The sequence below is a fragment of the Zeugodacus cucurbitae genome, chromosome 4, assembly GCF_028554725.1.
Source record: "Zeugodacus cucurbitae isolate PBARC_wt_2022May chromosome 4, idZeuCucr1.2, whole genome shotgun sequence".
Lineage (NCBI taxonomy): Eukaryota > Metazoa > Arthropoda > Insecta > Diptera > Tephritidae > Zeugodacus > Zeugodacus cucurbitae.
This window is the reverse complement of record NC_071669.1, coordinates 62,956,367-62,973,180: the sequence shown is the minus strand read 5'-3', so window position 1 is coordinate 62,973,180 and position 16,814 is coordinate 62,956,367. Positions and strand designations below refer to the sequence as shown.

The following is a 16,814-nucleotide window of genomic DNA, read 5'->3' as shown; positions in this document are numbered from 1 at the left end:
ATATAAGAATTGTATTTAGCTTTACTTCCAACCTAAATCCTATTAACACCCTCAAGACTGCTACATTTGCTTTGCTTCAAAAACAAGTTAAGCGCGTGTTTTAGACAGCATGAGTGTAAAGTGATTTATACGCCGATTGCAATTCAAGTGAGCTCTCTCTCAATAGTGAAATAAGAGCTGCGTTACACTTTGCAGCACATAAGCGCACTATTGGTGGAATATATAGAGACAAACAAAGTTTTTACTGTTGCGAATCGGTTTACAATTGCGTTCTTTTGTTGCCAATACTGCAACAACAACAATAAGTTTCATGAGTGCTCTGGTTACTTGTACACAAGTGTATATCGTTTGTAGTTGGCACTTATCACGTAAAATGGTGCATGCATATAAAATACAGAATGTAGAAAGTAATACTGTTGGTATACCAGGTAGTTATTGTAGTTCTTAGTATTTACCAAATGCAATTTATTTTATATGCGATAGGTAGTATCTATACGAATTTTAAACTTTATCTACTATACTATATTCCGCAAACGGAGTTAGGAATGTTGAAGAAACAATGTATGATATATTATAAAAGGGTTTTCAAAAGAGAGGCTACAAAAGTAGTCCGATAGGGACAGCCAACGACGCCATATTTTTCCCCGCTCTTTTGACATTTCTCTTCAGTAAGGTAATATAAGATCCAACAAAGAGTGAAAATTAATAAAATATACTACCGATATTCGGAGTCAGTGGCCTCAACTTTAAGAGCGCTACGCCCAATTTATGGTTGCCATAATCGTTCTGTCTGTCAGTACAAAATGTTCCCGTGCCAGTGAGACAAAGAAATCCTCGTCGTGTCGTGAATATTGCTGCCGCTAGCGCATCAATTGAGCAACACCCAAATCAGTTTCTCACTTGTCGTTCTCAAGCGTTGGACATCTCTGTGATGTCCTTGTGGCGAATTTTGAGAAAAGATCTTGGCCTAAATTCTTTCAAGATCAAATTGACGCATGAACTGAAGCCGCTTGACCACCATAACCGACGTAAGTTCGTGAATTGGGCTGAGCAACAACTTGAAAATGATCCGGTCATTCGTCGAAAAATCATCTTCAGCGATGAGGCTCATTTATGGATGAAAGGCTTCGTCGATAAGCAAAATATGCGTTATAGGTGAGGCAGCAATCTACACGTACTCCATGAGTCACCATTGCCTACCGTAAAAAATACGGTTGGGTGCAATTTCCGGCGACCGGCGGTCCGGACATTGGGCCCTACTTCTTCCGTGATGATCAAGACCGGCACGTTACTGTAAATGAGAATTGGATGATATGGACTTGGACAATATGTGGTTCCAGCAGAATGGTGCCACAAGCCACACAGCGAATGTCACAATCAATTTGTTGAAAATCAAGTTTGGTGAACGTGTTGTTTTACGAAATGGCCCAGTCAATTTGCCGCCTGGATCGTGCGATTTGACGCCGTTATACTAATTCCTGTGGGGCTATGGCTTATGCCAACAAGCGAGCAACAATTGATGAACGTCGTACGAATATCGAACGTGAAATTGCAGCAGTATGGGCCGAATTATATTTGAAACCCGTCGATAGGATTGGATTCAGCGTCTGGACATCTGCAAGCGTGCCCGTGGTGGCCATGCAAAAGAAATCGAGTTCCATACAAAAATGACAGGAATAAAGAATTTCATTGATATCGTAAACCAAGGATGATTATTTTAATGAAGGCTTCTGCTTTCGAAATAAATGGCTTGTAATGAACTAACACTCACAGGTTTCCTATCGGAAATAATTTAGAAAAATTTTAAAAATAGTCTGTTTTTTAAATTTAGATTTTTTAGTTTCTTTTTAAGGTGTCAATAACGACTTTTCACAAAAAAAGTGTACTAAACAATCAAATTTCCTTTTTATGAACTTTTGGAACACATTCCTAAATTACTGTTACATACGTGAAATAACCAAGGGATAATTTTATTTTGAAAATATGCTTATAAATTATGATATAAACCAAATTTTTACCTTTTCACGGCTAAGCTAACATGGTTTTCGCTGTATATACTCACCTTTGAGTCTTCAATTACTGGATAGTACTCTCTCATAATGCAAACTTCACCGTTTAAATAGGATATGATTCATTAGGTTCTTGAAACCTTTGCAGAAAAATGAATCGAAAAAGGAATAGCAGATCTGGTACATTTTCTAAGGTAAAACATTTTTATATGTCATTTCTGAAATGAACCACCTCTGCAGGCTGTAACTATGGGTCATTGGTCTATAATCCCCAAAAGCATTACTTACCAAGTCACTCAACCCGAAAAAAAAAAACCAAAAAGAACCAAGAAAAACATCTCCTCACTCCCCTCAACCACTTGCACATACCTAGAAGAACACATTAAAGTCACACCAAATAGTCCGTAACGGAAATTTATGAAGACTCCACTGCAGGAATAAGGCGAAACAGCGCAACTACAACATAAATTAAAACAAATTAGCGGTCATTATGTTTAACTCATGTTTGCGTTAATGTTTTCGCTATATTTTTTACGCCACTTTCGTGATGCCCGCTGCTTATTTGTGCTTTGTTTTTGTAATTTAAGTAGCAACAACAGCAACAATGCAACTGGTGTGTATGGTATGTTTTGTTTACAATCCAACTTTTGTGGTTGCCCAATATTTTTGCCATTATAAATATGTATACACGTATCTATATATATTTTCCACTCCAGCTACTACTTGGCGCCACAGATAGTAACCTTTTGTGTGGTGCGCTGGCATACACTTCCGGCAGAAAGTCATATTTTGTTATTATCTTTATTTAAGAATGAAAAATATTAATAGCAACGGCCAATTATGTATGTACCGCTGTTGAGGTTGGTGTGCGCGTGAAGATGATGGGGCGATAAAGAAACTTAAGAGGAAGAGGGAGTGAGGGTGAGGCGATATGTAAAAAGCATAGTCTTAAAGCACCGTTGCGTTAAAAAGTGTATTGTTTTCATTTTTTTTCAACCATAATTCGCAGTTATATTTACATTACTGTCGTGCCATGGCAGTCGCACTTCGTTGGAGGTGGCCGCCATGTGGTATGAGTAACATTTGTTTTGTGAATTTTCACACAGCACGATTTAAATCGCTTTTCGTGCGTAAATGTTGCTTGTTATTTTTTTTTTGTTATTGCTATTTTAACTGTTACATAATGTTTGCAGTAGCTTATTGTTGTTTTTTGTTTTTGTTGTTGTGTAACAGAATTTAGTATGTGGCTTCTGTGGCATGCCGCATCATAATGCTTAATGGTTTTGCGCTTGAATGGCTTTTGCGCTTTGATGTAATTTATATTTATTTGACCAAAAAATGTTGAAATACTAACGAATGGCGAGAAAAGCAAATATTTTATTTCACTTACTTTTTTTTGCTTTAATTTGTGTTTACTGTTTTTTTGTTGTCTTTATTGTGTCAGTGATTTACATGCTCGTATATAGTATATAGAGTAGACTCTACCAATATAGGTCATTGAAAATTATAATTGAAAAATGAATTTATGCAACTGTTAACTGTAATTAGTATGCCTAGTTAGCATTGTTTATATTTGTACTATAAATTATTAATATTTATTGAATGTTGAACTAGATAAATATATACAGTGTTGCTAATTAGTATAAACCACTTGTTGGTATTTAAAGCTGCTCAGTCATTTAGTAACACGACAATAAAATGTGGTTTAGTGTTTTGTATAATTAATTTATTTCTTTTAATTATTTATACAAACATATATGCGAAGCCAGGCAATTTTTTAGCTCATTCAATGACTAAATGACTAAAATGTGTAATCTTAATTGTAAATCGATACAGAAAGTAATGAAAATGTTTCAATGAATTAGTGAGGAAGAAGAAAACCGAAAACACATAAAGTGCCATAACTAAGCCATAAATAAAGCTATGGAAATAAAATTTGGGATGAAGGATCGCACTATGAAGGGGCATATTTGGATGTAATTTTTTTGGGGAAGTGGGCGTGGTCCCGCCCCCAAATTGGTTATTTATATATATCTCGCAAACCAATGAAGCTATATAAACCAAACTTTCTGCAGTCGTTTTTTTAGCCACTCTTAATATTGTTCAAAAATAAAAGAAATCGGATAATAACCACGCCCACCTCCCATACAAAGGTTAGCTTGAAAATTACTAAAAGTGGGTTAACTCACTAACGAAAAACGTCAGAAACACTAAATTTCACACAAGAAATGGCAGATGGAAGCTGCACTCAGATTTTTTTACAAAATGGAAAATGGGCGTGGCGTCGCCCACTTATCAAAAACCATTTCTCAGGGACTACTCGACCGATTTCAATGAAACTTGGTTTGTAATAGTTTCCTTACCTCCCAATAATATGTTGTGAAAATTGTGCAAATCGGATCACAACCCCGCCTACTTCCTATATACCAGAACTTAGAAGATGATCTGAATCGTTTACTTTACAATATATAAAGTAAGCACTAGTGAAGATATCGGTGTAAAACTTTGCACAAATTCTGTATTTATAGTGTGGCAGCCCCATTTCTAAAAATCGCCGAAATCGGACCATAGGTTTTCAAGGCCCCATATATCGAACATGAGGACCTCGGTGCTTCTAACCTAATATTAGGGTTTCCAACTTTCAATGGACTTTATACAATATATATGACGAATATGTAGGTCAAATTGTGTATTATATAATATTAATTAAGTTAAATAAATAAATTGCGAGAGTATAAGATGTTTGGTTACTCCCGAACTTAGCCCTTCCTTACTTGTTTAATACAAATTTTAAATCCACAATCTTTTTAAAGTTACATATTTAATGAGGAATATCTGCAATTTTTCAAGAAAAGTATTAATAAAATTTGCCATTCTAATGTTATTCCCAGCGAGTTCTCGGAAAAATATTGCGTCCTCGTCGCAATATCCCTGGCAAATATCATATATATATATATACCCTTCCTCCTTTTTGTCTTTTGTAATTCGCGGCTATGTATAAAGCGCTACAGAGCTCGTATCTGGCAATACTATACATCTTTGAAAGGTCTTGACATAACCTACAAAACGACGCTATACATGATTAGTTTGGATATTGCGTTCAACAGTTAGAGACGTGTCAACATGGAGTTCACTAACGCCGAAATTCGCGCTATTTTAAAGTTTTCCTTCCTTAAAGGCAAATCCGATAGAGAAACTCTATCACTTCGTTATAGTTGAGATTTCACTTGAAACAATTTTATACCCATTGCAATCATAACTGCTACCAACTTCGAAGGCATTTATACAGCTAACGACCCAATCAAAAAAATTAGGAACCCCTTTAAGGCATGATTATCTTCATTGAAACGAGCACCACTTTTAATTCATCAAATAATAGTTTATTTATTAATGCAAAATTTTATAATATAAATAGTGACGTATGAATCACTTACAGATTGAATTGATCTACAATCTCTTGCTTAACTTCTAGTAAATCACACGAATTCGGTCCCGACATGGGGTACTGTGATGCAGACAAAAAAGCGCACTGTTGTTGATGGAAAGTTATCTTCCTATAGATCTCCTCACACTGCTGCTGATATTGCTGCTGTTGTAGAGTGACCAATTGTTGTTGCAACAGCTTCGTTTGTTGCTGGTGATGCAAGAACCATGCGTGCTGTTCTAGCAGCGCATGTTCCATCATCATTTGTTGCGTCCGCTCAATTTCTTGTGGAGTTGGAAAATATCTAGCCGTTGGCATTTGTGGATGTGGTACTCCCTGTGCCATTGCTTGATTGACGTTATATTTCGATTCAAATGCGTTTGTGACGACTTGCGCTTGTCCAGGTGACGCACTCTTTTTGATAGACTCAACTTCTGGGTTCACGGTCCAGTAATTTCCGCGTCCCGGATCGCTTGGTGGACGTGGTATCTTCATGAAACAGGAATTTGTAGTGAGCGTATGACGAATCTGGCACTGCCAGCCGCGTTGATCTTTTCTATAGTACGGAAAATTGTCCATGATCCACTGTTGGATGCTACTCAATGTTAGTTTCTGCTCCGAGCTGCTTCGTATGGCCATCGTCACCAACGCGGAGTAAGTGTAATTCGGTCTTATGTCGATTGGCTTGTTGTCTTCATCGTTCGAGAGTATGCTGCGTATGGAAAAGTTCGACTCGAATATTGGTGACATTTTTCTGAAGAAGACGAACTATTGACTTGTTGCCAGAAATAGATGTTGAAGATGTTTGTGCTGTTTCTCAGTGAGATGTATGAGATGCAAAAGCTGTCTGCTGACGAATCCTTTCGAATTTTGGTATTTATTTCATCGAAGGCAGGGAGTCACTGTGACACAATATTCATTTTATTTTGGCTGAGGGTTTTGAGTTTTTTGTTTTAAAGTCAAGTTAATACAAAACCAAATTATAAAATCAAGGCTAAACCAAGGTCTACTGTCCTTTAGGTTCTTTTGTTAAAATAACTAAAGAATAAAATTAGCGAAAAAATGAGATCAGTTTTTAAACAATACATAGGTAATGAAAGTAACGCTTTGAAAAGTAAAATGCTTTCACAGAAAAGGGATTATATAGGGCATGCAAATGTAGCAAGTCTCAAGCTTCTGGCTGAGCTCTTGAGCTGCTTCGGTAACCTTAACTATCATTATGTAACACTGGTGTCAGTTTCTTACCTGCTTGCATCGCTTGACCATTAAAAAAGTTAGAGGCTTAAAGAACAATAGATTCTTCGCTGACCTTGATCACATTGTTTTCCTGCGTTGACTTTTTGCCGCTGTAATTGCTAGCTTTGAGAACAATTGTCTTTATTTCGGGACTTAGCTTCGTGAATTAAAAAAGTTACAGCGAAGCATATCTGCTTTCAAGCAGTATAATAGACTAATCCAACCAAACTATATTTCCAAAATCACTAAAGGCTGCATGATCGGAAAATCCATCAGATTTATATTTAGACAATAACAAATTCAACAAATGCAGAACCTTACGAACTGTGAAAGTTTAAATAAATAAATAAGTGTTGGATAGTTTAAGTTATGTGGTTTGTATCGAAATTTCTATCAGAGTTTTGAAAACATCAAACATGCAGTTTTTCGAATTTAATAAGGTATTTGAAACCACTAAAAGAGGGGTAAATAAGATAAATGGTGACACAGGAATCTAAGAATTATATCTTAAAAGCTTTTATAGTTTGATCCTGTATAACGTTCTTAGTGTGTCAAGTGTCACTCTCTTACCTGCCACATCTGCAGAACAGCTGATATTGGTACGCGTCACTTTTCTACCTGAGATGACCTTTTGCCGGAATCATGTGTGACTTATCTCATAGCTTCTATGTTCTATTACTTAAAACTCTATTGTTCTCGCCATAATTGACTTAAGAACGAAGGACTTTTCACTTGCTTTATATCGTGTACGACAGCTATAATCCTTTTTCTGACCTTGATTTTTTGACAAGGCATTCGACGTTAATTTGACATCATCAAACTCTTTGGAGCAGAGACTTGACTCTTAGCACATAAATACGAAATCGTTCAAAGTGAAAGTCATCAGTCATTTTTAGACATCCGCACAGAATATCACTAGAAATTCTTCTTTACTTCGTATATTCATCACATTCCAAATAATAATCCACAATGGCCCAACATCTGAATTCAAGCTTCTCCATCCGAAATTTGTTGGCAGGTCCTGATGGTACCAATCCAGCGCTGACACCACCACCATCCGATGGGTCTTTATCGCCCAATACCTCCATGTCGTCGAACGAAGAGAATCATGGAAGTCGACCGAACTTGACTTATAGTGCGTTGGTGACAATGGCGATACGAAGCAGTCCTGAAGGCAAACTGACGTTGAATGCAATACAAAGTTGGATTAGTGATAACTTTCCCTTTTTCCGAAAGGATGAGCAAGGTTGGCAGAACCAAATACGGCAGACGCTAAGCACAAACTCATGTTTCCTTAAGATACCACGTGCTTTGGATGATCCTGGACGTGGAAACTATTGGGGCATGAGTCCAGATTTAGCAGCAGTTGGTTCTGTTAGTGTAGGTAACGGAACTTCACTTGGTGCCTTAGTCAACGGTGTAGCACGCCCCACAGCCCCAAACGCGGTATATTTCCCCACACCACAAGAAATAGGGGAAACTCAGCGAGCAATGCTGATGCAGGCGATGCAGGAACAGCATGCATGGTTTTCGTACCACCAACAACAGGCGCATATATTACAGCAACAATGGGTACAACTGCAGCAGCAACAACTTCAGCACCAATATGCAGAAATATACCAAAGACTTGTCTTCCACCAACAGCAGATGGCGTCTTTTACTGGACAGCAAGTTCTTTCCTAATTTTAACTGGTTGTTAAAAGTATGTGATATTAGTTGTATTCTTATAATATCTAGTGTGAAAAGATAAAAAAAAATATGAAAAATTAAAATTGAAAAAATATCGATTTCTTTTGGTGCAGTTTAGTCATATTGAAAGGAATGAGGCTTATGAAGCATCATGGCTTTAATGTATTGGTGGGCTACGTGTAGGTATTGTTGAAGCTAAAGTTGCCAAGGCTTTTCTTAATCTTTGGCAATCTTCGTTAAAGCGCAGTCACAATCTATAACTTGTAAAAACTTCCGTGGAATGTGGGAACGAAATATTTATTTTATACTATACGTATTCATAGTTCGAAATAATTAATATAGTTTAGCAGAATATTGAACAAAAGAGCATATTTCATAGTTGGCTCAATCTTGGCTCCGATGACGATATTGATTACCCTCTTCACAGCCAGTCTTATTCTATTGCAAAGTCGAGGTTGATTTATGTTTCGCAGATGATAACAACTCACACTACTTTTAATTGCAAGTGTGTGGGGATAATTCAGGCAATATTAAGTAGTCTGTGGGACATACTGGTTTGTAGCTGTGTCAACTCTCCTGGAATGAAATCCTAAATTGTCGTATTGAGATCATCCACAACTTTGTTTTTTTACCACCAAAATAGGTCATTCAATCAGCCAGTTATGGTTATTATATTGTGGTTTCATGTCAGGAAAAGCTCCTCTTTATAGTCCATGAAGTGACAGAAATCTGTTGGAAATTTTATTAATCCGCCGAGGTGTCAACTGCCATTTCCTACCATTTCTAGCTGCTTCTACAATTGCAGCTTTATATTGTTGAAAAAACACTCGTATGTTAGTTGTTAATTGGCAATTCTTTATGTGTCGCCACAAATTATATGATTTTTGGCATGCGATTAGTTTGTCAGAAACAGTTGATCCAGGAATAACTGGAAGAGTCTGGCGCAAATCACCCGCCAACAGAATTATTATCTTTTATTTATTTATTTTTTTTTTTTGTTAATGTTTTGTGCTTCTCAAGACAGCTAGCAACTCCAAGACATTTGTGGAATGGGTCTGTGATGACGGTATTAAACGTATTATGGATCCCTCTTTGTTGGTACAAACCCAAACGTGGAATGAAAATTTCTCTCATTTTCTAAAATGTGATAGACTGAAGGAGGTATAGTTAGTGCGACCATATAACCTTTAAAAGTCACATTAAGCGCTGACATTCTAGAAGGATTACTACTCCTTATAGACTATGTGACCGCACTTCATCTGATATTGCGAAGGACAAAAAGTGTTATATGTGTGATCTACCAGACTAATCCAACCAAATCTAGATTTCCAAAATTAATAAAGGATACAAGGTACAACTTTAACATACATCAGAAATATATATATACCGTAACAAATTCAAACTCAGAACCTTACGAACTTTGAAAAGCGAAATAAATCCACAAGTGTTTGGATAGCTCAACAGTCATGTGTTTTTTATTGAAATTTCAATCAGAATTTTGAAAACATCAAACATGCACTTTTTCCTATTTAATAAGATATTTGAAATCACCAAAAGAGTGGGGAAGAAGATAAAACTGCCGGCTTATGCTAAATGGTGGCCTTATTAAATTGATGATGGCGCTGGAATCTCACCAGCTTTTCATGAAAAGCTAACTGAACACTTTAGATAATTAAGATTAAGATACAATTTTGAACACTTTTTAAAGTAATGCAATTCAAATGCAGGAAAAATTTAGTGTAAGAATATGAAATTATGAATCAATAATTCTCTTGGTGAATAATCTTATATCATCTCAAAATGTAAAGTCATTGAAATATAAATTCTAACATATATTTCGTTTTATGTCATGGACATTTTTTTGTGGATAATTTAAAAGTGTTATAAGCTAGTTTGATCATCTATAACGTTCTTAGTGTGTCAAGTGTCACTCTGTTACTTGCCACATCTGCAGAACAACTGATATTGCTACGCGTCACTTTTCTACCTGAGATGACCTTTTTCCGGAGTAATTTGCGACTTATCTCAGAGCTTTTATGTTCTATTGTTTTTAAATTGTATAGTTCTCGCCATAATTGATTTAAGAACAATCGACTTTTTAACTTCTATATCACTTTCGAATGCTATAATCCTTTTTCCTGACCTTGATTTTTTGACAAGGCATTCGACGTTATTTTGACATCATCAAACTCTTTGGAGCAGAGATGTGCCTCTTAGCATATAAATACGAAATCGTTCAGAGCGAAAGTCATCAGTCATTTTTAGACATCCGTAAAGAATAGCACTTGAAATTCTACTTTACTTCGTATAAACTTCACACTCTCAACAATCATCCACAATGGCCCAAAATCTTGAATCCAACTTCTCCATCAGAAATTTGTTGGCAGGCCCAGATGGCACCAACCCAGCGCTGACACCACCACCATCCGATGGGTCTCTATCGCCCAAAATTTCCATGTCGTCGAATGAAGATAATAATGGAAGTCGACCGAACTTGACGTATAGTGCGTTGGTGTCTATGGCGATCCGAAGTAGTCCTGAGGGCAAGCTGACTTTGAATGCAATACAAAGTTGGATCAGTGATAACTTTCCCTTTTACCGAAAGGATGAGCAAGGCTGGCAGAACCAGATCAGACAGACACTAAGCACGAACTCATGCTTCCTTAAGGTGCCACGTGCTTTGGACGACCCTGGACGTGGAAACTATTGGGCATTGAGTTCTGAATTACCAGCAGTTCGTACTGCCAGTGTGGGAAATGGAAGTGCGATCGGAGCATTGATAAATGGTGTACCACATCCTCAGGCTCCAAATGCGGTTTACTTCCCCACGCCCCACGAGGTACAAGAAGCTCACCAGATCCAGTTAGTACAGGCGCTACATGAGCAGCATGCTTGGTATCAGTATCATCTCCAACAAACACAACTATTGCAGCAACAATTGTTTATACTGCAACAACAACAGGCTCAGCAGCACTATCAGGACGTATACCAGAAACTAATGTTCCATCAACAACAAGTCGAGTTTCTGACTTCGCAGCAAATATCCACATAAGAAATTTATATTAAGTAGTTCACACTATATCAGAATATCGTATATAGACATTCGTTAGTTAGTAAGATAGAGTGACTTATTAAAGCCAGTATTGATTGTGATATCGAAAATAATTTCTGTTAAAAAAAAAATGATTAAATAAAAATAGAAGAAAAATACAAAAGTTTTCATTATTAAACTTTTGTTCTTGAAACGCGAATAGAAATTTATGAAAGCGATAACAAAAATGTATGGTGAAGATTGTATAGTAGTTCTGCTTAACAACCACTGTACTTTCCATATAACAAAAATCTTTATAATATACAATATATATTATATAAAAGAAAGTCGTGTTCGTTACTCCATTCATAACTGAAGGACGGCTGAACCGTTTTGACTTAAATTTGGTTTGGTGGTAGCTTAAGACCGGGGACAGAATACTTTTTATTACATTACCATGACGTGAGTAAACTGTGAAAAAAAAAACGCAACAAACATTCCATATAAAACAGAAATTTATTTTTCGAAACATCAGAGTAAGCGTTCATCTCATAAAAATGAAAACGAAAAAATGCTGATAGCAAAATGAAAAAATTTTCAGTCATCACCAGAAATTAAATTTAGTAGTACAAATTAATGTACCCCTGTTGAATCATCAACAAAATAAGTGTGTCATACACTAATTGATGAAGAAAATGGTAGCAAAGATTACATGATACGAAACCCTCTTATTTTTCCTCAAACCGACCCACCCCTGATCTCATATTTTCAGTTGGTAGCAATGCGAGTTGAAGAAATTTTTGACAGCTCATGTCAGAAAAGGTGGGATGCCATAAGTAATACCGTTAGGAAATGCACTGATAATATTAAATTTTATGAAACTACTATTTTGCTATTCTTTGTTATAAATCACATATATTTGTATTTAATATATATTTTATGTTAATAAATTAATATATTTTGTTGCATGAATGTATAAAAAATCACGTTTTTATCTTCTTACTTATTTATACTTATATATATATATATATATTTGGCGTAGGAACCGCTTTAAGCGATTATAGCCGAATCCACCAGAGCGCGCCACTCATTCCTCCTTTTTGCTTTTTGGCGCCAACTGGAAACACCAAGTGAAGCCAGGTCACTTTGCACTTGGTCTTTCCACCGGAGTGGAGGTCGTCCTCTTCCGCGGCTTCCTCCAGCGGGTACTGCATCGAATACTTTCAGAGCTGGAGTGTTTTCTTCCATCCGTACAACATGACCTAGCCAGCGTAGCCGCTTTTTTTTTATTCGCTGAACTATGTCAATGTCGTCGTATAAATCGTACAGCTCATCGTTCCATCGTCTGCGGTATTCGCCGTTGCCAATGTTTAGAGGACCATAAATCTTGCGCAAAACCTTTCTCTCGAAAACCCCAAGAGTCGTCTCATCGGATGTTGTCATCGTCCACGCTTCAGCGCCATACATCAGGACGGGAATAATGAGCGACTTATAGAGTTTGATTTTGGTTCGTCGAGAGAGGACTTTACTTTTCAATTGCCTACTCAGTCCAAAGTAGCACCTGTTGGCAAGAGTGATTCTGCGTTGGATTTCAAGGCTGACATTGTTGGTGTTGTTAATGCTGGTTCCCAGATAAACGAAATTATCTACAACTTCAAAGTTATGACTGTCAACAGTGACGTGGGAGCCAAGACGCGAGTGCGCTGACTGTTTGTTTGATGACAGGAGATATTTCGTCTTGTCCTCATTCACCACCAGACCCATACGCTTCGCTTCTTTATCTAGTCTGGAAAACGCAGAACAAACGGCGCGGTTGTTGCTTCCGATGATATCAATATCATCGGCATACGCCAGGAGCTGTACACTCTTGTAGAAGATTGTACCCTCTCTATTTAGTTCTGCAGCTCGTATTATTTTTTCCAGCAATAGATTGAAGAAGTCGCACGATAGTGAGTCACCCTGTCTGAAGCCTCGTTTGGTATCGAACGGCTCGGAGAGGTCCTTCCCGATCCTGACGGAGCTTTTGGTGTTGCTCAACGTCAGCTTACATAGCCGTATTAGTTTTGCAGGGATACCAAATTCAGACATCGCGGCATATAGGCAGCTCCTTTTCGTGCTATCGAAGGCAGCTTTAAAATCGATAAAAAGATGGTGGGTATCGATTCTTCTCTCTCGGGTCTTTTCCAAGATTTGGCGCATGGTGAATATCTGGTCCATTGTAGATTTTCCAGGTCTAAAGCCACACTGATAAGGTCCAATCAGTTCGTTGACGGTGGGCTTTAGTCTTTCACACAATACGCTCGACAAAACCTTATATGCGATATTGAGGAGACTTATACCACGGTAGTTGGCGCAGATTGTGGGGTCTCCCTTCTTATGGATTGGGCAGAGCACACTAAGATTCCAATCGTCAGGCATGCTTTCTTCCGACCATATTCTACAAAGAAGCTGATGCATGCACCTTATCAGTTCTTCGCCGCCGTATTTGAATAGCTCGGCCGGTAATCCATCGGCCCCCGCCGCTTTGTTGTTCTTCAAGCGGGTAATTGCTATTCGAATTTCTTCATGGTCGGGTAATGGAACATCTATTCCATCGTCATCGATTGGGGAATCGGGTTCGCCATCTCCTGGTGTTGTACTTTCACTGCCATTGAGCAGGTCGGAGAAGTGTTCCCTCCATAATCCCAGTGTGCTCTGGACATCCGTTACCAGATTACCTTCTCGGTCCCTACATGATAATGCTCCGGTCTTGAAACCTTCTCTTAATCGCCTCATCTTTTCATAAAATTTTCGAGCATTACCCATGTCGGCCAGCTTTTCAAGCTTTTCATACTCACGCATTTCGGCCTCTTTCTTTTTACGTCTGCAAATGCGTCTCGCTTCCCTCTTCAGTTCTCGATATCTATCCCACCCCGAACGTGTTGTGGTCGATCGCAACGTTGCGAGGTAGGCAGTCTGTTTTCTCTCCACTGCGGAACGACAATTCTCATCGTACCAACTGGTTTTTTGGCGTTGCTGGAGACCAATTGTTTCGGCTGCAGCGGTATGCAATGAGTTTGAGATGCCGTTCCACAGCTCCCTTATATCGAGATGCTGATGAGTGCTCTCAGAGAGCAGGAGTGCAAGTCGAGTAGAAAATCGTTCGGCTGTCGGTTGTGATTGCAGCTTTTCGACGTCGAACCTTCCTTGTGTTTGTTGACGGGCGTTCTTTGCTGCACAGAGGCGAGTGCGTATCTTTGCTGCTACTAGATAATGGTCCGAGTCAATGTTTGGTCCTCGGAGCGTACGCACGTCTAAAACACTGGAGACATGTCTTCCGTCTAAGGTAGTATATAAATGATATAGGCCTACTGGAGAAAGGAGCATTTAAAAATAATGTCTAAAATGTAAAATTCCCAAAAGTGATTTCTAAAATGGCCCATCTAATTTTTTCGGTAGTGGCATCATTGTCCAATGTTATAAAAATGTGGATTTTGACAGAGCTCTCTCCGAACAAAAAGTTTCGTAGCATGTCATCTTTGATGGTGGTTTATATTTTCTGGATGTCCTTGGTAGAACTGAAAACACATTCCTAATGCCATTAGTTTTAGCCACTATTCGTGAAAGATCCAACATTGTGGTTGCAGTTGCTTCTTCTAAAATAGAGGGCACATTGGGCAAAGGATTGCGTACGGCTCATTCAAGACTAAAACAGTTAACATCTTCAAAATGTCGAAAATCATATGGAACGAATGCACAATGGCGCATAGACTTGCATTGGACCTACCAATCTGACGTTTGAGTTTAAACGACTTAAATTTCCGAGTCGTCTTGCATTCGCTATAAATATTAAGGGATTATATACAGTTGGGAGGCCGAAAAAAGGCATTTTTTAATCAATTTTTCTAAGCAAACTATTTGGTTTATTGATTTGAAACTTGGCAGGTATATTATGACTACCTTAATCTATATTCACATATTTTTTATTGCTAAAAATAATTATCGTGAACGTTGATATTGCCAACTTTGCAGAGTTCCGCAAAAAAAGGCCTCTTGCGGTGAGCACGATATCTCTGGACTGGATCATCTAAAATGCAAAAACCAAATAAATTTCATTAATATAATAAATAATCTAGTGATTGATTGAAGAAATTAGCCAAAAAATTGTTTGACAAAATGGCGGCTACTCAAAGCAATAGTTTCGATTTTCGACCAAAATTCGGGTCTTTAATTGTTTATAAAAATAAGAAATTTTCATCGGTTGGGGAAATCCTTCGATTAATTACTAAAAGAAATATAGTTAAGAAGCTTGTGTAAAAATTTCAGACCGATCGTTTCAGCCGTTTCTGAGAAATTTTGCTCAACGACTTTGAAAACACCGTTTCGAGAAAAACGAGTTTAAAGTTTTGAGAGCACTTTACATGTCGTCGGCGCGCCTTCACTAATGTGTCTTCGAAAATATTCATCGGATGAAATTTTGTGTGCGTGTACTCAGATATATATATATATATATTTTGAAAATCCTAACCTTAAATAACCCCTTAACAAATGAAAACGCCAAACCTTGAAAGTTGATAATAAAACGAAAAATGTCGTCTATCACAACGTGATTGACTGGAAAGTGCAACCTATGCTCAAAAATAAATAACGAATGGAGAATAAATAAAAACTGTATTTGTATATTATTTTAATAAAAAAAATAACTCAATAAAACCAAAAATCTCCACATTTATTGCCTCTAAGGCGGAAGAAAGTTCTCCGCTGGGCCAGCTAGTAAATTTATAAATTAAGCACCAGTGAAGAAATCGGAACAAAACTTTGCACAAATACTTGCAAACTTTTCAAGACCACTTATATCGAACATGAGGACCTCAGTGCTAGTGACCAATTTTTTACCGCAAATATCGGTAACTCTCTGAGATATCCTGAAGAACTTCAAGGGAGATATGTCTTTTAACGGATCGCCTCCGTGCAGAAAATTTTGCAAAATCAGGTCAATACTTCCTCTGGCCCCATACACCTCATATACTTTAAATAAACATTTGGTTAACCTACCTAAATTCAGTAACCCTTAACCATGAAGGGTTACTTAAGAGGAATATTTCGATTTTTAAATTGATTGAATTCTTAAACGATACTTGTGAGAATTTTGGAGAAATGATATCTCGAGGTCTACTTGCCGGCATTAAAATTAATTAATTCTCAACGAAAGCTCATGAATAACTCTCACGGAATAAAATGTATTGATCTTAATTATCAGGTCCAATCAAAAAAAAAATTAGGAACCCATTTTAGGCACGATCATCTTCATTGAAACGAGCACCACTTCCATTTCATCAAATAATAATTTATTTATTAATGCAAAATTTTATAATATAAATAGTGACGTATGAATCACTTACAGATTGAATTGATCTACAATATTTTGCTTAACTACTAGTACATC

At 37.4% G+C, this 16,814-nt stretch overlaps 3 protein-coding genes across 3 annotated transcripts; 2 read left to right on the top strand and 1 right to left on the bottom strand.

The window, feature by feature from the left end:
• Positions 1-5,439: 5,439 nt before the first annotated feature.
• Positions 5,440-6,183, bottom strand: LOC105220471 (forkhead box protein I3-like). The gene has a single exon (XM_011196905.2). The coding sequence runs from the start codon at positions 6,181-6,183 to the stop codon at positions 5,440-5,442; it is 744 nt and encodes a 247-aa protein (XP_011195207.1).
• Positions 6,184-7,638: 1,455 nt separating this feature from the next.
• Positions 7,639-8,352, top strand: LOC128921761 (fork head domain transcription factor slp1-like). The gene has a single exon (XM_054229925.1). It carries the CDS (start codon positions 7,639-7,641, stop codon positions 8,350-8,352), a length of 714 nt encoding a protein of 237 aa, XP_054085900.1.
• Positions 8,353-10,696: 2,344 nt separating this feature from the next.
• On the top strand, positions 10,697-11,410 carry LOC128921760 (forkhead box protein I3-like). Its single transcript, XM_054229924.1, has 2 exons — positions 10,697-11,197; positions 11,321-11,410. Exons 1-2 carry the CDS (start codon positions 10,697-10,699, stop codon positions 11,408-11,410), a joined length of 591 nt encoding a protein of 196 aa, XP_054085899.1.
• The last annotated feature ends 5,404 nt before the right edge of the window (positions 11,411-16,814 follow it).

Excerpts from the sequence above, each read along its gene's own strand:
- LOC128921760 (XM_054229924.1), top strand. The coding sequence starts at position 10,697 with ATGGCCCAAAATCTTGAATCCAACTTCTCCATCAGAAATTTGTTGGCA. Across the intron at positions 11,198-11,320 it reads ACTTCCCCACGCCCCACGAG|GCTCAGCAGCACTATCAGGA; the intron begins GTACAAGAAGCT and ends CAACAACAACAG.
- LOC105220471 (XM_011196905.2), bottom strand. The coding sequence starts at position 6,183 with ATGTCACCAATATTCGAGTCGAACTTTTCCATACGCAGCATACTCTCG.
- LOC128921761 (XM_054229925.1), top strand. The coding sequence starts at position 7,639 with ATGGCCCAACATCTGAATTCAAGCTTCTCCATCCGAAATTTGTTGGCA.